The 25,165-nt window shown below is 36.9% G+C and overlaps 2 protein-coding genes across 2 annotated transcripts; both read right to left on the bottom strand.

Moving 5' to 3' along the window:
- Nucleotides 1-17,235: 17,235 nt before the first annotated feature.
- On the bottom strand, nt 17,236-18,639 carry LOC113280603 (agmatine coumaroyltransferase-2-like). The gene has a single exon (XM_026529211.1). It carries the CDS (start codon nt 18,637-18,639, stop codon nt 17,236-17,238), a length of 1,404 nt encoding a protein of 467 aa, XP_026384996.1.
- Nucleotides 18,640-23,797: 5,158 nt separating this feature from the next.
- Nucleotides 23,798-24,787, bottom strand: LOC113280602 (agmatine hydroxycinnamoyltransferase 1-like). The gene has a single exon (XM_026529210.1). It carries the CDS (start codon nt 24,785-24,787, stop codon nt 23,798-23,800), a length of 990 nt encoding a protein of 329 aa, XP_026384995.1.
- Nucleotides 24,788-25,165: the final 378 nt, after the last annotated feature.

Below are 25,165 nucleotides of genomic sequence, written 5' to 3'. Positions count from 1 at the left end.
TGAGTCAACTCACATGACTTCCTGATTGAATCTAGGAAAGAAAGTTCACTCGTTACATTGCTTTCGTCCATAACTAAGTTATTCATTTCTGCTAACTTACGTGTCGACTCAGCTAACTTACGTGTTGACTCTAGTAGAGAGGAATTTTGCTTGTATGACCGGTTGGCGTGTGGATAGTAATTGGGATCACCATGGTATGGACCATAACCTTCAAAAGGCTGATGTTCCCAACCATTATTCACACTATGGTCAAAGTAGTTGATGGTTTTCAAATAGTGATTGTAGTAGTGGTAAAAACTGGGTCTTTTCAGACTTGTGAAGAAAACAATTTTTATAGATTTAAATTAAACAGGCAAATAAATAAAATAGTTCAAACCTTTAGAGAAAATACCAAGACTAGGATTCCACCATTGACCAATTAAATAGTAAATTTTAAATAATATTCATGCAATTCTATCTTTAAAAATAATTCTAATATTTGCCTCAAATATATTTTTGAAGTAATAATTGTAATCACAAAGTATAAAACATCAAAAGTTTTTAAAACCCAGCATGCTTCATCAAAATAATTCACAACTATTCAATAAAAACTAATATTTCAAATTCAATTCCATGCAAATAATCAAATAATAATATTGCAAATAAATAATAAAATTAGAATTATACCAATCAATATGGACCAATGGCTTCCTCCGTCGTCTCGGCTAATGGGTTTAGCTCCTCATCCCAAAGACACACTCACAAGATGAATTCATGGCTAAAATAGGTGTTTTTATTGATGAATATAAGATGAAACAGAAATTTGCAACGCTGTAATGGTGTTACAGCGCCACTGTTACAAAGGGGTAAGTGCTTTTAAGACTGCTGTAAACGATAAGCCATTACTGCTGTAAAACAACGACACTGGTGTTGTTATTTAAGACTGCTAAAGAACGACTGACTATGTGAGTCTGTTCTTCGTGTTCTTCAGGATCTTCAATGGCAGCAGCAGCAATATCTCCTGTAACTTCTTCTTCTCGTCTATCCTCTACTCCCAATTCTCTCCTAAGGGTTTCTAACCCTTCTATGACTTGAACCAACTCTTATATAGTCTTTTAATCCCCAAAAATCTCTACTGAATCCGACTTTTTCTTTTCTTTTTTCTTCTCTGCGCTGTTGAGAGAATATCTCTCTCTGATCTCCCTGTACGCGTTTATGAGCTATTCTATTTCCCCAAAACTCTCCCAAGACTTTAACATGACCAAGTAGAGTTTTCTTTAGCGTAAAACTCTCCCAGAATCTCCTCAAAAAATCTTTGAAACGTAAACAGAACCATACGTGTCCTATTTGGACTTTGATTTCTTCTCCCGGATATTCCAGCCCAATCTGATCGATCAAAACACATGTACCATCTCTGTTTAGTCCATTCACATCCAGCCCAACTGATTTTAGGGGTTGAATCTCTTTAGAAACCGTCCATTAATCGAATCCAACTCTGCCAGTAAACATGCATGAAGTTTCCCGCCAAAACATTAATTTGAAACCTTAAGAAATGTGATCTCCCCCTATCCAGTTCTGGTGTCCCTTTAGCAGCTGCCTGGAAATGGGTCACCCCTTAGTAATTAGGTTACCCCTTATCCAAAATCAAGGGTCCGTATAACAAGTGTCCTCTGGGGCATTTTCCGCACTTTTTTCGGGGTTCCTCCGGGGTATTTCTGGGATACTTCCGGTACAATTCTGAGGCTCTTCCGGTACGTTATCAACGGAGGTCCAAATGCCACATTTTTAGCCAAATTCGCCGCAAGAGATTATTTTCCAAAAACACCTACAAATACATAAAATAACCAAATAAGTACAATATCGAGTACTAACAATATATACAAATGAGCTATATTAGACACATAAATGCGTATATCAGTAGTAACGTCCATTTTGAAACTCAGTCTGATATTCGTTGTATTGGCTATTGCAATACCAGTTCGACACTCTATTGCAGGGGTGTGAGTTGTCACACAAAATAAAACCCACTGACAGGGGATTCGTGGGTGGATAGAGTCTTACCTCCCGTACCAGACGGGTGATGAACCGTTGAAGTCGACTTAGGCCACCGACTCCGATGTCAGTGTACGAACCCGAGGGGCCGAGACAGTATCGTAACTGTCGTCCTTCCCTGCCAACAGTTGATATTTAATTTTGACCCTTCCTTAGGGTTTAAAAATAATGTCAAAGAATGTCCAAGAAGTCCAAAAATAAAAAAGTCCAAAAAGGAAAAGAAAAATTACAAAAATAACACCCTATTTACAGTTTCTAAAAATAAAACAAAATAACTATATACAAAATCTTCTTCTTCACTCCTTTTGGATTCCTCTTTTCTTTCCTTCTTTGGCTATGCTTTCCTTTTATAACACTTTTTCTTCCCTTGTAGCTTCGCTCCAAATCTGAAAAGAATCGAAAAATACCAAACACGTAAAAAAGAACAAAAAATAATAAAAATAAAAAGAAACCTAAAACAAATCTAAATACAAGTCCGCGTCGGCGGCGCCAAAAATTGACGTAGTTTTTAAGTGGTAGTAAAGTTCGTTCAACTCGGATTGTGTAGACTCGATTTTAGACTCAAATTAAAATAGAAAACTTAAAAAGAAATTGTATTCAAGATTCTAAAAAGCACTGAGACTCAGGATTCCACCAATCTCCAATTTTTATGTGATTTAATCTAGTCAATATTTATGCAACTCTTTACGTTTAAAGTGATTCTAATATTTTTTCCTAGACAAGTAGATTCTCAAAACAATAGTTGTAAATCGAAAGCATGGACCATCAAAAGACTTAACCTAAGCATGACCCATCGATTGAGAACACAACTACTTAATCAGAATCATATATTCGATTTCAGTTCAGTGCAAATAATCATAAAATAATTACAAAAATTAAATTAAATAGAATTTACCACATAATAATTGAAAAAATGGCTTCCTCTGTCGCCTCAGCAATGGGGTTTAGCTCCTCATATTAATCACTTGCTCAAAATATTTGTTTATGGTTCAAAAGTTGATTAAAAGATGAAAAACTATAACTCTGATTATTTGCAACTGTCTAGTGGCGTTGCAAAAAAAAGGATTGACTGTTACAAAGAAGTCATTGTAGCAGCGTTACAAATTTGAGACGATGTTCTTATTTGCACGTTTGTTCTTCAGCAGCAGCATCAGAAACATGGGTTTTCCTGCAACTTGATCAATTCAGCTCTGTAGTGCTACAAACTCCTCTGCGAATGCTCCAATAACTTCGTCCCCTTCCCTGGAACTCGAACACACCTTTTATACTGCTCAGAAACCTAAAAATAACGATTAATTCTCTCTTTTTCTTTTCGTGCAAGCCACGGAAATAATCTTCTCTGCCAACTTCCTTACGCGTTTCTAAGACTTCCAAATCATCCAAAACTCTTCCTTAGATAGAATCTCACCTTAGGAAACAATATCACGCCTTTAGTCTCCCTGAAATTCCTAAAATAATTCCACACAGTTTCCTATACAACTCAACCTCTGTTTCCTTTTTCCGGATTATCCAGCCCAATTTGATCGATTCCAGCGCACATACCAAGCCTGTTATGCTCAATCACGTTCAACCAACAAATTCCAGCGATTGAATCTCTCTAAAACACCCTAGAAATCCAACCCAAAGTCTGGTATGCAACCTGGTTCTTTTATCCGCCTTTTTGATTTTTTGAAATGTTGAAGATGACCTCCCCCTATCCTGTGCTGGTCTCCCTTTAGCAGCTTCCTGGAAATGGATGCCCCTTAGTAATTGGTTACCCCGTATCCATTTGAGGGGTCTGAATAGCAAGTGTCCTCCGTGGGTGCCCCACGCAACTTTTCGAGCAGATTTTTCCAAAAATGTTTATTGGCCAAAAATACCTACACACACATAAAACACCATAATAAGTACAAAAATAAGCACTATCAATATATAGAATCGAGATAAATTAGACACAAAAATGTGTCTATCAGCTGGCGATAGGTACTAACTGTAGATAAATAACCCTGCCCGCCCGGCCCTTTTAATTCCATGGGTAAGAGATTTCCCAGCACGCCCTATACTGTCCCATTTAATAATTAGGACGGGTAGCCCAGACCGGATATTCACTGATTATGAAACCCAAGACTCACTGATTGTAGGGCGGTTGAATTCAACTTTAACCCCCTGAAGTTCTATACCATGTCAGAGGCTTGGAAACTGCTAAAGAAGTTTGGGACAATCTAGAAAGTCATTTTGCACCAAAAACGAGACCTCACATGATGAATCTTAAGAAACAACTGCACAACTTGAACAAAGGTAACGAATCATTAAAAGCTTTTTTATCTGAAGCTAAGAATTTGTTTGATCAGCTTGTACCATCGGGATACACTGTATCAGCTGATGAGATGAAGCAATCCATTAGTAATGGATTGAATCAGGCTTATGACCCAATAGTCACTGCCTTGAGCACCATTGAAGACATGGATATGGACATATTCTATTCACATCTTCTTCCTTTTGATATGCGGCTCGAGCAGCAACTTTCCTTGCTACAACAACCTATTGCCAATGTTGTTGTTGCAAACTCATCCTCTAGCAGAAATGGTCAGAGAAACCACAATCAACAATATCGTGGTCCAAATCAATTTCAGAACAATCAATTCCAGTGACGAGATCAGCCTGCTCCGAAGAACAATGAATAGCCTTGCCAGATCTGCAAGAAAAAGTATCATCAAGCTAACAGATGTTGGTTTCATATGAAAAACCAAACAACAATCATCAGAAACCACCAGCAGCTTACATTGCTTTTCCTGGAGGTGAAAATCCCAATAAGTGGGTAACTGATACTGGAGCTATACATCACTTAACTGCAGATTTGAGGAACCTGACTATTCCTCATGAGTATGATGACACTGAGCAAGTGCAAGTGGGTAATGGAAATGCTCTGAACATTGCAAATGTTGGTAATGACTCTTTTACCTATAATTCAAGACAGTTCAGTTTGAACCATATATTCCATGTTCCTCAGATAAAGACCAATTTGTTATCTGTTTCACAATTTTGCCATGATAATGCTGTTTTCTTTGAGTTTCACACGGGAACAACGTTGTTGCGAGTTTTGAATAGGAATGGGCTATACATTTTTGAGGGAATTGACAAACTAGATGAACCAGTCAATCCTCAAGCACATGTTGCATCTTCCTACCCAATTTTGCATCAACGCATGGGTCATCCAATGATGTGTACTGTCTCAAGCATTTGTCATAGGTTTTCCTTACCAGTTTCAAATAAGCAGTTTGATTATTGTCATTCATTCCATGTTAGGAAAAGCAAAAAAATGTCTTTTTATCTTAGCACTACAGTTTATGATAAACCTTTGAGTTTGATTGTTTCTGATATTTGGGTTTCACCACAATTATCAAGAACTGGTTTTCGATACTACATGCTTATCATGGATGTCTATTCACATTTCACATGGGTCTTTCCACTTGCACAAAGATCCAATGCTTAAACACATTCATTCAATTCCGCAAGCAAATTGAAAACCTCACAGATCATATGATTAAAATTTTCCAGTCTGATAATGCATAGAGTACAAAAATTTCACTGCATACCTAAACGATTCTGGCATACAACACAGATTCTCGTGTCCTCATACTTCCCCACAAAATGGAATAGCAGAAAGACGAATCCGCCATGTAACAGAATCTGGATTAGCTCTTTTGTTTCAGGCACACATGAAAATATCATTTTGGTCTGATGCATTTACTACAACTTGCTACTTAATTAATAGACTTACAAAATCTTCTGCAGAACCAACAACTCCACTAGAACTTCTTTTCCAGAAAAATCCTGAATACTCCTTCTTAAGAGTCTTTCGTTGTCTAGATTATCCCTGTTTAAGGTCATACAACACCAATAAACTAGAACCAAGGTCAGATCCATGTGTGTTTATAGGATACAGTAATGTGCATAAGGGTTATCTATGTTTACATAGACAAACTGGTAGAATATACATTTTGCGTCATGTAAGATTCGAAGAAAAGACACTCCCATTCAAGCCAAAGCAGCAACTAGTCCCAGTGCCGTGTTCAAGTAATATTCCTTCGGATACAAGTGTATTTTTATCACCTCCTTTTCGAAATAGAGGTTTACAATGTACACAGGAAAGTATTGCTCCTCAATCTCTAGTACTGACAGACCATTCTAGTCAGTCTGCTGTTGTGGCTTCACCTGTAATATTTGCAGCATCACCAGATCACTCCGTTCAAAAACAATCAACATCTCAGGATGAATCAGAAGCATCTGCTACATCAAGTGCTGCTCCTCAAGTTCAGTCAGATGTGCAATCATCTCAGAGTGATATTATTTCTCATCTTATGGTTACAAAAGCATGGGATTACCAAACCAATTCAGAAGCTGTGTTTAACTGACACAAAACACCCACTCCCTGACTCTGACTTCATGGAGCCAACATGCTATTCCGAGGACAGCAAAAATCCAAAGTGGAGAACAACTATGGACGTACAGATTAATACTTTAAGTCGTAATGGAACTTACTCTTTAGTCAAGTATGAAGATGGAATGAACGTAGTCGGCTCTAAATGGGTGTTTAGGGTAAAGCAGAATCCAGATGGTAGCATAGAACGCTACAAATCTCGACTAGTTGCAAAGGGTTTCAACCATCAAGAAGGAGTGGATTATGGTGAGACATTCAGTCTAGTGATCAAGCCGTGCACCATTCGTTTGGTTTTATCGATAGCTGTAATGAATCAATGGCCAATTAAGCAACTGGACGTTGAGAATGCTTTCCTACATGGTCAACTAGAATAAGATATATATATATATATACATATATATGAAACAGCCGGCTGGATATGTAGATCCTAATTATCCAAATCATATTTGTAAACTCCATAAGTCCTTGTATGGACTTAAACAGGCTCCCCGTGCTTGGTTTTCAAGACTAAGTACATATTTGGCTAAGACTGCTTTCAAGGGGTCTGTTACAGATAGCTCTCTCGTTGTCCTTCAAACACCAACTTCAATCACGTATGTCCTAGTGTATGTTGATAATATTATTGGCACGGGGTCAGATTCAGCACAATTCAGTCAGCTTATAACATCACTTGGTTCTGAGTTTGCAATTAAGGATATGGGTAATTTATCATTTTTCTTGGGTATTGAAGTGCTACGCCAAAGTAAAGATTTAGTTATCACTCAGAGAAAATACGTTACGGATCTTCTCAAACGTTCAAAGATGGATGGTATTAAGCCAGTTTGCACATCATTGGGTTCAAACGTGAAGATTCAAAAAGGGGGCACTGAGAGGTTCAAGGATCCAACTCTTTATCGCAGTGTAGTAGGTGCACTACAGTACTTGCATTTAACAAGACCAGACATCTCTGTGGCAGTAAATAAAGTGTGTCAATATATGCATGATCCGTTTGTTGAGCATTGGGAACTTGTCAAAAGAATACTTCGATACCTAAAGGGAACTGTGGATTAGGGTCTATATCTGAATTCAGCAAAAGACTTCTCCCTTCATGCATACTATGATACAGATTGGGCCAGCAGCTTAGATGATCCCCGATCTACTAGTGGGTACTGTATTTATTTCGGTGGCAACTTGATATCTTGGAGTGCACGCAAACATAAAACAGTATCCAAGTCTAGTACGGAGGCGGAATATCGAGGAGTTGCTATTGCAACATTAGAACTAATATGGATCCAGTCTCTGTTAATGGAGTTAGGTGTTCTTTCTACTCCTCCAATTCTGTGGTGTGACAATCTAGGGGATACATATCTTACTGCAAATCCAGTGTTTCATGCTAGGACGAAACACATCGAGATTGATTATCACTTTGTCAGGGAACGTGTTGCTAACAAACAACTCAGTGTGAGGTTTATCAGTTCCAGGGATCAGTTGGCAGATATTTTTACGAAGGGGTTGGCTGCACCCCCAAGATTTCAAATTTTACGATCCAAGTTGCACATTCGCCAGCTCCAGTACAACTTGAGGGGGGATGTTAACGATAACAGTGTTATCTCTTCAACAGAGTCTCATTGAGATGGTCAGCAGACCGAGTAACAAGGAAGAATCCTAAGGTTAGGTTTACGGTCTGTTGAATTAAAGTTTTGAATTTGTTAAAGTCTTTTGAAGTCGTCGTTTGAGTCTGTAACAACAAGTGTATCTGCATTGCAGAATTTGCTTAATATAAATAACTCTAATATCTCCACAAAAAAACTGTGCAAGATATTCTACCCAAATACCTTGTTCTAACTGACATGATTATTCTCACACTATGTCAAAAAAATTAATATACATGTGATTTTCTATGAAATTGATAGTGGACTGGATACTAGATTAGAATTGGGATCCGATCCGGATGTGACTGTACTCTTTATTTTTTAAACAAAATTTACCGAAAAACCCTGCCAGAAAACAACCACGAAAAATAAAGTATAACCCATTCCCCTGTCTACTGCTCCCCGGAAGAAGCAACAACATGTTCAAGGAACGCAACAAACTTTCTGCAATTTACAAAAACTTCTGTAGAAATGCATTACAGATTCCCTTGAAGTTAGACAAACAATGCCTCTCAACTACACACAAGTTCCATGCTAATAGAGAGGTTTGATTATTTATATACTGATCCAAGCATATAAGGGTTTGTTTCCCACATGTAACACTCTATTGCACCACCTTACCAAAAGTAGTTCTCCCTGTAACTGAGCAATTAAGAAGTGCACTTTAAAATTTGAGAATTTGTTTAGGATGACTTCCAAGTTTTCCTAGTGCTTTATCCAATTCCGTGGGAAATTTGTCAAAAGGAACTAGCTCCGATCTACAAAGAAACACAAAAGTAAATGATACATTGGAATGAAATCCCTGAGAACACATGCTAGAGACGTATCCGTCGTAATGGTAAGAAAAGAAAACATACTCATCATAGTAAAAAGAAGAAAGCATACTCATATTTTACCAAAACTTCGCAGTCTTGGATTCTTTCCGGGATCATCATTTTTTTTCAGCCAGAAACCCCGTAAAGTAAGATCATGTAGACATAGTACATTGACAAAAATGTATCAAATATTAGGTAAGTAGCAATATAGTAGTTACTGACATTATTCGGACGCTGGACATGATCGGAACTAGCGTTTCCAAAAAAGTGTATGTATTTTGAAGTGTTGCTAGTCTCAAAGACTTGATTAACTTGGCAGACAGCCTCCGGGACAGGAATTGGAAAAGAAGTATTAGCAAATTACTTCCTGGTGTTTGTTGTCGTATCATTAAAAACCTTACCGAGTATTAAAACCCTGTGGGAAAAAGCAACCTCGGTGAAGGAAAATAGTTCAACACACCATTAGATGCTCCCCCTGATGTCAGACAATTTTCATTAGTCTAATGCAGTCAAAAGGAGTTTATCGCACTTTACTTTGGTGACTTGAATGTTCATAAGACCCTGTTGTTGATTTTGTAAGTTTCGTTGCTTAAGAGAATATCGCGTTTCATTTCTTTGATCCAGATATTTTCAGTAATATCAACGCGATCGTTATTGTCTTCAATGTTCAACATACTTGATGTTTTTAGTGTTGTCTCGCTAAAAACCTTGTCGAGTAACAAAACCTTTTGGGAAAAACTATTCTCGATCGAAGGGAAAAAAGAGTACAACACAACTTCAATTTCGAAGTAAATTATGTCGACATCATATCCTTGGATCCTCCCCCTGATGTCGGCATCTCCCCCTGATTACTTTCAGAGTTGTTCCAGACAGTTCCTTTAGTCATGTAGTTTTCGAAACTGAATATCGATAATGACTTAGATAATAGTCTATCATATCCCCCCCCCCCCCCCCGATTACTTTCGTTGGAAAATATATTATTGTTCCTTCATAATCAACAACTTTTGAATTGCACTTTCATTAGCATTCCTTTTAATGTCTTTGCAGGGATAAAACAAATTTATTTCAATGGTTACCTTTAAGTACATGATTACATTCACTATACCATTCCAATGACGTCGCGTTGGCGCTAAGCTATATCTAGCTAAGAAGTTCACTGAGGATGTAACATTTGGCCGAGTACATTATGCTAAGTATAATAATGCGTCTATTATACTTAGATAAGGAAAGTTCATCTGCCGGCACAACTTCGCCATCTTCCTTTAGACGAAGTGGTCATTTATGAACATTTGAAACTCTACTAATCATGGGAGTACTAGCATGATGCATGTCCTTGTTAAATTTCCTGACAATGGACATATACAAACTGGTGGAATAATATACCACAAGCTCGGTCATCTAGTTCAGAACATAAATAAGATCGAGATTTCCCAGGATATTCATCTCAAATTCAGATTTTAAATAGCTTGAAAGATCTCTTATTCCATTAAGAGTACTTATCATGTCCATATCGTTGACATAGATAGCTATAATTCTAAATCAGGAACTTATTTAATACACATGGCACAAAACCGTACTTGTTTATCCCTTCCCAATCAAATAGTCACTTAGACGGGTATACCACATCCGCCTGATTGTTTAAATCAATAAGTGAGTGTTCTAGTGTAACTGCAAACACACTCCGTGGTTTAGAGTCATTCGACTTGGGAAGCAAAAGGCCATCATGCACTTTTGCAAATATCTTCTATCTTTTGATTCTTTCAGAGATACGTAACAACCACATACATACGCTGCATTTCAAGTCCTTTTGAAATACCAAGCTAACTAAGTAGCGGACACTGTAAAGTTCATTACAAGAGAACAATATCCAGGGCTTTGTGAGAAACCTCGCGCCACAAGGCGAGTCTTTATACTTTAAGACTGCTTTCTTCTCATTATGCTTTGTAACAAATTAATCATGTATGTCCCACAGGCTTTGTACTAGGTTGGTTAGCATTACCACAACAAATACCCATATATTTGTCAAAGAACTAAGTTCTACCTGGATTGCGTAGGCCGAATATGCTATTTATTTGAAATTAATCAAAATAAAGCATGGTTCGATCTCATTGTGCTCTACTTCTGGAGCAACTATTTATGGATTATATCATCACTGTGCACGCATGATCCTTCCATTGACTCATATGCATTCTCATAATCCGTCAGGATTTCATTGTTCTCTAAAATCATTTAAAACTTTGGAGCGTCCTCCAGTTTGATTCATGGACATATTCAGAGACAATCTTATGAAATGATTTATGATGATATAAATAAGTTGTACCTTATTCACCTACTTCCTTTCTAGGTGAGGATTGATCGAACCAAGTGGTCTCTACAACTTCCTTTATGGAGCCACGACCTCAACCACACTTCTACTGAGTGTAGTTGCAACACCTTAGTCTATGGTGTATGTCCCATATTGAGGATTTGTAACTTTGCAGGTAGGTTTGCAGCTGGTATGTGTGATCTCATCACTTTAGCAACATCAATGTACATTCTGAAAATCGAATATTCTTTATCACTTCACATTTACATTTTTGTAGTACAAGAATCAATATGAGCCACAGTGGGAGCACACCATGACAATTCCTATTGTTCCCTTAGAAAATACTTTTTCTTATCTCCCCCTAATGACGGGAAGACTGTCTCATTAAAGTGATAATCCGCAAATCTAGCGGTAAGAGATCTCCTGCCAAAAGTTTTAAAATGCGGATAATTTTTGGGAACTTATTTCCAACATAACTACTTAACAGTTTTGAAGACCCATTATAATACGATGTGGAGTCGTAATGGCACATATATAGTGCAACAAAAAATGCGTCAGAACACGAATGTCAAGCTTAAATCCAGTTACCAACTGGTACGCAGAAAAGGTTGACTAATATTGGGTTCTAAAAACGAATTAAGTAAGATGCGTGTAATATTGCATATCCCCAAAACAATAAAAGATAGGTTGGTACGCATAACCTATTCCTTAGACACCATCTGTAACCTTTGATGGTAGCCTCTGCGAGACCATTGGGTATAAGATGCTCTATATTGATCCTATTAAACATGCAATATTCATCAAGTCTTTTTGATGTAAATTCTCTAGTATTAGCAAGGGTGGTTAGCCTTTGCACTTTGTATTGTGTAATATGTGCTAGGAGTTTTCAAACACAAATTTCTTGGGAACTATAACTAGTCCAAAATGTCAAAACATTCACCAGATCCATCTGTCACTTTAATGGTCCGCATTCTGCATGAATATTTTTCTAAATTTCACCTTGTTTTCTTTGTAATATGGAATTTTTACCATTTGCATCTTAGTATGGTCTCGATCCTGTTTTATTGAAGACTTTATAAAATGAGTGATATGCTCTCTTACCTAAAAGCAATAGGGAGGGCATCTAGTACTTTAGAAAACATATATTGAGAGATATGCTGTCATTTCGAATTATGTCAACCTTTCCCCCATTTTTGTTCACTCACATAAATTGATGTTCGTATGAGTCCTTTTAAAACGATTATCACTCACAACCAAAGTTGCTTTATGGTTATGCACAAAGCCTGTATGAGTCAGTTCCTAACAGTTCATCGTCGGAGTCAATATGGATTCAACAATCCAAATATTATAGTGAATTACATTTCACTAGATTAACTCATTAGATTCTCTAAAATGTGTTTCCTTCCACATGAATTAGAGATATAAAAGATACAATCAATTACATTCTCATCACTGTGAGTTTCCATATGATATCCACTTTCATGGGTTTCTTTGGAATTTTTCAAGGTGATTAGTTCTCAGTACATATAGAGATTTTGTGACTTTGTTCCATCTTGGAAACAAATTTTGAACAATGCTTCGCTCAATTACCCAATCATCGTAGTCATATTATAAGGAATTAACTCAACAACTAGTTTAAATTCCTTAAGCTAATGGAAGAAAACAACTATGAGTTAAACACTTGGGTCCTGAGAGTTTTAATAGGTGGTGTGGCCTTATTACGTAATAAAAAGTGGGACTCAACTCAAGTACATTTAGAGTGAATATATATTACGTGTCACCCAATATATGTCAAGTTCTTTAAAGAATTTATGTCTCGTGTTTTCATTCCATAAGTACAGACATTGGATCTAGTTCAACTGAATAAGATAGTCAATTGGCTAGGCAAATTTCTTGTTGCCATTAAATTTGATGTGAAAATTGGTTGTTACTATGATAAACATTCACATTACATTGTATATACCAACACCTATGACAAGTGCATTTCCAACTCTTTTACTTATGATGGGAGCTAGAATTACATTTTAGCCGATCCCATGTTCAGTTGATACATGTACTCTGGTGTCATTATTGCTGGGGAAAAGAAATATTTTTGTCTCATGATACATATGTCCCTTTTCACATGCTTTATATGAGTCGGTACGTCTAACCCTCATTACTTTGGGGTTCTTTCCATTTTCAATTTTGTGACATTTAGCTTAATTTGAGAAATTTCTTTATCTCAACAGGCCAAGAGAATCTCACAACAGATGTCAACCTCTTACTTTAGGTTGAATCAATTACGAAGATAGATCTCTTGTTGTCATACTTCAATATATACTGGTGCGTTAGTATAATGGATGAAGTAGAGAAATGGAAATTTTCTATCTCATATCATCTTTTGTGAGTTCTTCCACTAAAATTGGAATACATGTGATTTTATCTGAACGTATATTTTGAAACTACTGACATATTAATAGTCGAGAAAGTGGATTACATTCCACGAAACATTCAAAATTTTGGGAGGAATATATCAAGTACGCAATAATGGTGTTCAAGTACTTCTAATCCCCGAATAAATATATTTGAATCGAGTTGGTACAACAATTAAACAAAATACACCATTCAACTATAACCAATATCATATATTCAAGAAAAAAAATAGCATTAAGACCAAAATTCTTAATGATTGATATCAATAAAAATAATTAAAATTGACCGTTTATACGCCGATGACTTATTTTAAGACAAAAATAAATAAAACTAGGCATGTTCTAAAAACAAACAAATAAGCCTAACAAGTATTCAACGTAAAAAAAACCCACGTTATAGTTACATACCTCAAACTTTGGTTCCAACGGTATATACACAAAACCGGAATAGCCTTGGCCGTGTATGGCCCGAAACCTGAAACCAAGCTGGAACAAGACAGGCCCAGAAACAGGAACAAGCTGGAACATGACAGGCCCAACACGCTGGAACATGACAGGCCCAACACGCTGGAACAGAAACAGAAACGGACTGAGTTGGGCCACGATGGAACAGACCGAGTTGGATCGCTCCCTTCCTGACCTAGTGTCGTCTACTCGTCTTCCTCGCACAGCAGACGAGAATGGGAAAGAAATTGTGGGGCAATCGGCTGCCGCAAGGGAAAAAAAAAAGAAAAAAAGCAAACGAAAAGAAAAAAAATGTGCAGTATGTATTAGATTCGAATCAATCTTCATGCCCTGACATTACATATAGATCTGCATGTTATTCAATCAATCGTATGGATATATGATTATAAAATAAAATATAAATAATCATGGTATACAAGACAAATTCAAATCAATTATTTTGTATTACTGATTTGAACAAAACAAATTCATATAGAGTTTTTTTTTTTTTCTAATCAATCATGGAAAAGAAAAAAGATAAATATGTTATCCAACTTATCTGATTTGACGATAACGATTTCAATGGTTCCAACGATCCCATTGTAGTGTATTTGATTGAAAATAAGATAAATAAAAACGGATCCAAATCAATTCTTCAGGAATTTGATAGCATCCAAAAGAGTTATAATCCATTGCCGCGGGGTTAGAGCTCGTGCATGATGACGTTTTGTAGTAGTCATAAGGAAGAAGACAAAGAAATAGAGAAGGAGAAGGATTCTATTGAGATCATTTCTTAGGTTACATGGATATAATATAGAAACCTATTTTGAGGCATACTCATTTTTTTTTGAGGCATACTCATCCATTATATTATCTAGGGTGGATTTGTAAGGGGTGTCTAAAGGTAGTGTAATTACCTATATATCCCTAAATAATTTCAATTTGTCATAGTTCCCTTATCCTCAAAAACCTAAAATTAAAAATCAAAATAAACTTTAAACTTAAACATCTAGGATTCCAATTCAATAAAGAAATTAATCAAACAAAGGAAACACGAATCGAAGTGAGCGATGTTGGAATGCGAAATCCAAATCTCAATTGCTCTTAGATGTATTTTAGAATGTATGCGTAACAAACCCATCTTGTTTTTGATTGATTGTATTTTGTTTGATCGGTAGAATATGATTTCAAAGATGAAATTAGGGTTTTCAGAAGATCAGTTCGGCTGGTCTTGCAGTATCAATTTTGAGCCGAACTTAGTGTATGATTTAGAGAAACACTATGTTCGGCTAATGCGACTTTACAATATTTTCAGCCGAACCTCAATTTTCCAGCCGAACCTCAATTTTTCACGCCGAACCTAGTGGATGATTCAGTTTCTGAGTGAAGTTCGGCTGATAACTTTTGAGCCGAACCTCTGTTTTTTTTAAATTATACCTAGGTTCGGCTGACAAGTTATCAGCCGAACTGTTCATCTGGTCAGCAGATCTGGGTTTTAAAAATTCAATTTTTTGGCAGATTCAACTTATAAAAGGAAACTAAACCTCGATAAAAGTTTACCTCTGATTTGAATCACACATTTTGGTCACTTCTAATCACTAAAATCTCAAAAGTCAAAATCCAAGCTCTTTTTCTTCACTTCTTCTTCTTCCTCTCAAAAATCCCAACTCTCTCACATAAATTTGATTTTTCTACTACTTCACCACTAATAATTTAATGTTTAATCAATCCTTAAAATTCATAATTAATCATTCTAATCATAATCATTTACACTAATTATATAAGGGTAGTTATGCCATTATCAAAAATGATGGATGAGGGGTGATGTTATTTTTTATTTAGTGACTCTATTTTGGCATTATCTAGTATGCCTCAAAATAGGTTTCTATAATATATGTATATACATGGAGATGAGAAAATCAAAAAACATATGTTTTGGGCCGCACATCTATGAGTTGTAAGCCCTACAACACTTTTGAGGTATGGAATTGTTACCTTTTTTTTTCATCAGAAGGAAAAATGTATTCGAAAAAATGAATTTACAGCTTTACAAGATGTATGTACTGTAGAAACAGTAGAATGTAGATAGCAAGCTTTAAGGAAAAACAATTCTAAAAGAAATGAAAAAAAAAGAAATAATGTGGAGTTAGAGTTAGAGCTAGTGTGCAATCGGAACATTTTTTTTATTATGGAAAAAACACTTCTTATTCAAAAAGCACAGAAACGGTAGTCGATCAATCGACCTGCTAGTTAAAGCTAGTTTCTTCTACGATCTGCTAATTAAAACTGCTATATATCTTGCTTATTATTTTAGTCTTAAAGCTACTCTCTTTTATGATCTGCTAATTAAACTGCTATCTTGCTTATTTTAGTCAGATGACTCAGATCACGAACCACAAATTTTATTCAGATGACCATGCAACCAACTTGAGGCCGAGCCACTTAATCTTCATCTATCCTCTTTCATGAGACACCAGAAATCTCCATGAATACAAATTTAGGGAACATACCCCTATAGTGCCTTTGCCAGTTTTTTAGTGGCGACGGCAGTGGTACGATCGGAAAGCTAATTCACTTTTGGTGGATGGTTTAGGGAACATACCCCTATAATTAATTACGAGCTAGGGTTTCTACAAACGTAGTGATGGTTTTTGGTGGATGGTTCGTTCTTGTTGTTTGGTGGTGGAGTTTCCGAGGAACAGTGCCAGTTTTGCGTGTGCATATAATAATCATTCTAATTCACTCTTCTTCCATAACAATGTTGAAATTTGGTACACTATGCATGCTATGCTTGTGTACTTGCGTAGTGAAAAACTATAATGGTATCAGGGATATGCATGGGTTCACCATCACTGCCCAGTGTACGTAAATAAGAAACATTAAACATCGCATGCTATGATAGTTTAAGCAAAAGACTGCCGAAGGCATCGGATCCTCGGGTGATCCCAACACAATGTCTGAGTCCAACAAATCTCCATTTATTCGCACAGAATTATTCAATTTTCACCTCCGTGATGGTGATATGATCTAGTTCTTAAGACCATCAAAATGCATGCGACAGAACAATAAAATTTCATTAATATCTTTACTGAAAATAATATCAAAACAGAATTTAATATCTCGTAACATGTTCAGAGATGCAGTACACCGCTGCTAGGAAGAAAAAAAACCGAGGTTGTTAGTCGATGTTGTAGCAAATTTGCTTGAAGAGAGATAGATGTTGTTGGAATAAAGTTACGTGCGCGTATATGCTTCCATCACCAACAACGGCAGGAACCAAGTATATTTCACCCTCAAAAGGATCAAATGAAGGCATAACAACGGAAGCCTTTCCAAAACCGAAATCAACATTGTTGAATGGAAAACCAAGCCAGCTTTGGACTTCCAAGTTGGGCCAGAAGGATGGCACCTTCATGTGGTGAACTTTCATAGGCATCAGATTGCCGTCATCCTGATTTTTGTTTGCAAAGTCTATGAAAGATTTAAAGTACTCATCATTCACATTTTCCACTGCATCGTGTATTACCTCTGCAGTGTGGCTCAAAGATTCATCGAAAAGGTTTTTCCCTTGAGTTTCAGGGAATGCCCAAAGCACCACATTGCCAAAGTACTCATGCGGAACTGGAGGTCTCATCCTTCTCCTTCCATTCACTGAGATTTTGACATAAGTTTTGTCAGACTCGGAAAGTCCTCGAGCCCTTGTAATCACTCTCCATAAATGTGCAATCAAGCACTCAAAAGTGCTATAGCGTGAACTGGAGACACCCTTCACACCTGTACAAGATGAGGAGGATGAAGAAGCCTTATTCTTGATCTTGGCTATAAACTCAGGTGTGAAGTGAAGAATTTGGTGTATCAAATCATCTCTCGAGTAAGGAGGCATAGTAGTAGAGTCTTCATTGATCTTCCTCTTTGTAATCTCAATACTTCTGTGATCAAACTTAACACTATGTGGGTTTCGAGGAACGAATATGTTCCTGTCGTGCAGAGGGCGTGGGTGGATTTTGAGTCCACGGCAAGCCTGAGACCAAGAAATCATGAACTGGCTCACTAATACTCCATCCGAGACAATGTGGTTCGATGAGAAACTCACAACTACAGACCCACAAGTAAATCTTGTGAGTTGAACTAGAGCCAATTCTTTCGATTCTTCAAAGCTTGGGGTGAGTTTCAACATGGTGGATACTGTAAAAGGGATAGCTTGATCAATGGTGCAGTCAGCGGAGGCTTCGATGAATCGTAAACCTTCATCATTGAGTAGAATTACAATCTGGCCATTATCATCTTCACCAAACCTACCAGCCCATTCTCGGTACTCTGACAAAACCTTTCGCAACCCTTGTTCTAAGAATGAGTTTGATGGGTTTGGCGGTTTATAAGCATACAGTGATGGTATGTATTGGTCATCTGCCAACTTATCAAAGACAGTAAGAGGGACAGACTTTGTGGTTGAGACTGGTTGATCACCATCGTAGATTGGTTGTAGAAGCTTTGAACTTACTTGTTCAATCTGCACGGACGTTGATAAAGATGTGATTTCCATGGCACTTGCTTCATTCTTTATAGTATCGTACATCGTCATGCTAGCGCTCCGAAGTACAATCTATAGAACCAATTAAAAACTCTAGTGATAACGTGATTTCAAGGGAGTGATAGAAAAAAATGATCGCAAGACAGAATGCTTCTTCACAAACTCTCTTCAAGTACTTCAATAATATAGACAAGGTTTTCAACAAGAAAAAAAATCAAAGTCAAGACAACTAATTTTCAACACAACAATTTTAATTATGGAGTGAAAAACAATGAGATTTTGAGGCATGGGCAAAGAACTTCTACCCCTGCTGAAAAAGCACTAGGATTAACCTACTAGAATGGTTGTTTGCTGTTGAGTATTTTACTTCTCTTTTCTCTTGTGTTTCTTTGTGTTCTGGCTGGTCACCGCTGGTGCCAGTTTGTAGCATCATTGCAAGTGCATGCATTTTAGCTCTGTATTTTTCTTTTTCCTTAATAAATTCTAACCTTTTCAGACTAACCAAAAAAAAAAAAAAAAGACACAATAGTTTTATGGGGTTGTTTTTAATTAAGTGACAAGATAGTACGTTGTACCTACCAGGTATATATTTGTTTAGAAACAGTTTACAAATCCAGTAATTAAGCATATTATTATTCTTATCTATGGATTAGATTTTACTTTAGGGTAAAAATAAAATCAGTTTGATGTATAGAGAAAAAAACCAAGGTTATTACCAACAAGAAAACTTCAAAGTTAGACAACTAGCCTATCATCGACACAAATGAAGTTCACTTTTAATCTGAGAGATCACACGAAATGTAGTTGCACAATAAATGGCCTACACACCTCTTGCTCAATCTTGATGGCTAATACCATGGTTCTTTAACCAATCTATGGTGGTGTTATCATAATACGTTGAAAATAATATATATTTATATACTCCAATATATTTATTCCACGACATTGTTTTGTTACTTGGAGTTACCTAGTTTCCCTTAAGAGAAGACTGAAAAACACTAACTGCTTGTTATACCATATTGGTTGTTTGTATATCGATTGCTGTCAGGGAGTCTTAGCGGGAGCATTTGTATGTTGCCATTTGTTTTTGTTGTTTAACAATATAGGGTATCTTATTAAGTTGCAAAGACAAACATCTTGCATCATAGTGATGCTTTTTAATAGATATTGTGCTTTTTCTAAAGAAATAAGGAGCAGGATGGCAGTACGTATTACGATAGAGATGTACACTGTAATAGACCAAGATGATTTGATTCTTATTATTAATTAATTCTTATAAGAGCAAGTCTTATGGTGGAATCCAACCATCTTCCATCTTCCACGCCACCTCAGCACTTGGATCTGTGAATGGAAGTGCAAGTATAATGGTGGAACACGGAAAACGCTAATAAGAATAGCGTAAAACGCGAATAATAATAGCACAGGAAAAACGCTATTAAGAATAGCACTCGACTTTAGTCAACGGTCAGAACACTATTTTTATTAGCGCCAAACGTCATTCTTAATAGCGTCCAACACCATTCTTATTAGCGCCTAACGCTATTCGTATTAGTGCTTTTTGATTCTATATCCAGTAACATCATCGACCCCTTCTTCTTCTTCTTCCTCAGTTCATCTTTTAGTGAAAAAAAAACCAAACCTAAAACCCCCTTGTTTAATTCTCAGAGCATGGTTCAAATCAATGAAATTGCTTCAAAGGGTTTGTTCTCTGCTTCATAAGGAATCGAAGCATACTTAAATTTCTCAATTTGATTGAGAATCCAAAGAGAGGTTAGTTGAATTATAATTTGAGTTTATTTTATGGTCTGATGAAATGTTAGGGCTTTAGATGATATTATTGTTGATTGTATGCATGATACTCGATTGTATGATGAATGATAACAATTTTGATTCTAACAATGACGAATTTGACATGTAATTAGGGTTTTAGATGATGAACATTGTGTATTTTAGGATTTTAGATGATGAACATTGTGAAATTGCCATGAGATAATGAATTAACATGTTTTAGTTACATTATGTAAACAATTTAAGTGCATTGTGTGACTATATTGTTTTTATTTGATGATTTTGTATAGATTATGAATATGGATGTGTATATGATCTTGAGTTCAAAAGAACCGGATGAGAAACATATTTCTACAAGTATAAACCCACTTGATACACAACATGATATCACGTTTAGAAGTAATCTAGAAGACCTTGAGGATTTACATAATCGTGTGGTGGTTCATGAAAGTGCTAGACAAGTTCTTCAATATTCTGGCCTTGCTAGATTTTTTGAAATTAGAATTAAGAGAGCTGATCAACAACCAGCTTATGCAATCATAGAGAGATGGTGATATAGCACCAATTCTTTTCATTTCTCAAACTTTGAAATTGGCTTCACTCCGTTAGATTTTGTTCACTTAACCAGAACTCCTATTGGAAATGGTCGTAAAAGATTGGAACACGCCGCTACAAATAGATGAAAAAGTAGAGAAAATCAACAACTAGAGGATACCTACTTTAAACCTTTGCATGGGTATGCACACTACAACAAGCACTCACCTGATTTTCCTATTAGTTGTCTCGCAAACTATATCAAGGACAATCCAATTAATGATGAAAATTGGGAGATTGTGACTCGATACTTCTTATTATGGGTGATTTCAAAAGTTCTATTGACACGTACCACTACAAGAGCAAGCAAAGGTTGGATCGCTTCCTTGCGTGATTTGAATGCGATTCGTAATTATGATTGGGGTTCGGCTTGTTTTAGTCACTTGTATAGTGGCATGAGTGCGGTTGCTAGAGGTGGAAAAAACATGTGTGGAATGGCGATGGTTTTAGAATATTGATTTTACATGTATTTTCGTACTTTGACGCCTTTTCTCCAAGAAGGTGTACCGACTGATATATGGCCTGCAATTATGATATTTAAGAAAGATGGTCTAGTGAAGTTGCAAAGGAGTACTTCCAAACACTCTCTTAATACAACTCGCCAACAAATTGAGTTGAGGACAATTGTTGGAACAGAATGGCAACCATGGTATACTAGTATGTATAGAGATCATCCTGATATAGTGCATGCTCGTGAAATCTCCAATCAAAGAGTGACTTTCTATAATCCGGAAAGCGAGACTAGTATCATGTATCTTGGTGAACGGTTTTTAAAGCAAACAAGGGGATTTATAACAATTCCAAGAAGTCCACGTGAACGTTTGGAAGACCTTGCTACCCCCCATGATCCTGTTGATGTGGTTGAAGGACGAGATTATAAGCATGTTGATGAGAGCATGTATGTGTGGTGGTGGAAGCGACAATCTATTGGATTTTTTCTCCCAGAAATATATCGTCAAGAAAACAGATATGAAGTTGGAGCTGCAAGTACTCAAGATACGACATTTATGGTGAATCAGGTGCCCCCAATACATCCATCACGGTATAAGTATGACAACGTCTCACAAGCTTCACCTGAATTTCCAAGAGTTTCTTTCTGTACCGTACGTTCAGACAGTGAAGGCAACCGTGTTCAAGTGCCTTTGCAAGCACCCGATCCTCCTTCATTTACGTATGATGTTAATTGGGGAACAAGGGTTAGTCATTTTTGGTTTTAACTCCTTCAATTATTTTGTTTGCCATATTATTATGATTTTATTTACACATTAGAAGTTCCTTAATATATTTGCTATCTTGATGTTTCTTTTCAGGAGCAGTGGAAAGATTTTGCGCATAGGTTGGCTATGTTAAATCTTGCAAAGGACGAGCATTGGTTGAAATAGATCGTGAATGTTCTCTTGGGGAAGGATCAACATCAACCCAATCATGAATAGGATGTCCCTCGTCGACCAACGGGAAAAAGGGCTCAACAAAGGGAAGCTTCGGAGCTATCGTCCATCAACGACGGAACCGAGCGTATTTTGAAACATTTTAGTGAAGAGAATGCAAAGAAGATGGCAAGATTGGATGGACAAGAAGAATATTTATTAACTATTGCAGAGACAAAAAAGAAATCCGTGGATTTGGCTTTGGAGAAACATGAACTCGAAGTGTTGGATGTGGTGGTTGAGACCTTGCCGGAATGGAAGCAGCAATTTATGTTGGATAAACAAAATAAGATTTTGGAAAAACATGGTTATCCTCCTAGAACACTTGGTTATCCTAGCACTAGCAATGTTCGTCATTTCAATATATGAAACCATGTAGCTTATGGAACTACGTAGCTTCAATTATGTAGTGGAATCAATGTAGTTGAAGTATTTTTAGTATCAATCAATTTTATCTTCTTTTTTGATTTGATTTATAAATTTTCTTTATAAATTTTGTTTTGTATAGAAACAGGAGTGATGTGAGAAGAGTGTAAGAAAAATAAATAACAAGAAACACAATTGTTAATAGCGCACAACGCTATTGTGAATAGCGCTTAACGCTATTGTTAATGGCGCTGAAAAATGCTATTGTTAATAGCGCTGAACGCCATTCATACTGGCGCTTGACTTACGCTATTTTGATTAGCGTTCAACGCCATTCATATTGGCGTTTCTTGTCCTCTACTGCGCCAATCTTATTGGCGTTCAACGCTATTCTTATTGGCGTTTAGATGGATTTCACGGACCCCTCCACCAAACCATGGAACGTTGCTTGGATTTTTTGTGGAAAACCCCAACTTGAAAGCCACTAGACTTGACATTCCATGAATTTTCCACACTTGGAATAGGTTGGATTCCACCATAAGACTTTCTCTAAGTACATCAAATAACTGGCATCAAATCTTCATTTATTGTCTCATACAAATTGTTAGAAAAAGAAAGAAAAGAAAAAGAGATTATCTGCCACAGATGGCCAATTACTTGGTTGGATACTCCATATGACTATATCTTAATTAGTCTATGCAGAAACACATTTCTTGGAACATATCCAAATGTTGCTGAAACAAAGTTATGTAGACATCTATGCCTCCATCACAATCAAATGAAGGAACTAATTAAATACACCAAACCCTCCAAACCTCCAAATGATGGCATGAAAGTATAAGGCTTTCCGAAACCGAAACCCACCGTTTCGAATGGAAACCCGAGCCAGCTATTGACCTCCAAATGGGGCCAAATAGTAGGGACATTACAGCCCTCTCTGTTTATTATGAAATCCCCATTCTGCATGCTATAGTTCGCAAAGTCTATGAAAGATTTGAAATAGTCGGAGTTCACCTTCGCTATAGACGCATGAATTACCTCTGGCTCAAGGGTTCATCCAAGAAATCTTTTACCCGAGATTGAGGATATGCCGAAAGAATCAAATTACCTAAGTACTCATCTCGAACACAAGGTTTCAACCTTCTACGTCCGTTCACGGAGATCTTCATTTCGGTTATTTGAAGCTCTGTAAGTCCTCGAACTTTCACCATAGTTCTCCATAGATGAGCTATCAAGCTCACAAAGGTGGAATAAGGCCCACGTTCTGGAACGGAAGAGTTAGCCTTACTCTTAATCTTGGCAATAAGTTCTGGTGCGAAATGTGCTTTTTGATAGACCACATCATCTTCCGAATAAGGAGGTGGTTGATCCGTCATCTCTTGATAATTGATCACCCTCTTCGCAACGTCGACATTTTTGTGGTCGTAAGCGACTGTAGGAGGATCTCGTGGAACAAATATGCTCCGGTCATGCAAAGGACGTGGACAGATCTCTAAACCTCGACAAGCTTGACTCCATGCAACAACGAATTGACTTACAGCTGCTGCATCAGCCACGAAATGGCTGCTCGAAAAGAACAGAACTAGCGGACCACAACTGAACCTAGTAAGCTGAACAAAAGCCAATTCGTCTTGTCCTTCTTCACGTGGGTTCAAACTCGATAACGTATCTGGCTTGAATGGAATAACCTCACTGAGAGTGCAATCAGCGATTGCTTCGACGAATCTAACACCTTCGTCATTTAGTAGTATCACACATTCATCACCATGGCCGTTCTGATCACTTGTAGAAAACCTGCCAGCCATTTCTCGGTACTCAACTAAAGCCTTCCGGAGACCTTGTTCTAATAACATATTTGGTGGGTTTGGTGGTTTATACACATACAAGAACGCTGGATGATCATCGTCTGCTAACTTATCAAAGACAGAAAAAGAGACAAATTGATTAGGATCAGGTTTTGGTTCATCACCATTGCACATTGGTCCTACTAGCTTTGAACTCACTTGCTTAATTTTGGAGGACATGGCTTTTTCTTCGGAGGATCAAATTCTGGGCTGTATTAAAAAGTTAGGTTTGAGTGGTATTATTGGATGGTTATACTTAGCAATAGAAGTGGTTTTATACTACAGGTTCGTTCATGCTTTCAATTTCTTTTATCTTATTTATTTTGATCGCTATTTTACGATTTCTAGTTCTTTTAATAAAATACGGCAGTGCTATTTGGCTCCCAAATCTCCACCTTCATATTCTCCTCCCTACAATCTAAACGGCACATTAGGAGAATGGTGAACCCCACCTGAACCTGAATGCGAATTTTTTTATTTTTCAAATGGGACTTAAATTATAGGGAGGTGAATAAGGAGTGGAGAATAAGGAGCCAACTAGCATTTCCGTAATAAAAT

This window comes from Papaver somniferum, chromosome 5 (assembly GCF_003573695.1).
Source record: "Papaver somniferum cultivar HN1 chromosome 5, ASM357369v1, whole genome shotgun sequence".
Lineage (NCBI taxonomy): Eukaryota > Viridiplantae > Streptophyta > Magnoliopsida > Ranunculales > Papaveraceae > Papaver > Papaver somniferum.
This window is presented reverse-complemented; position numbering and strand designations above follow the sequence as displayed.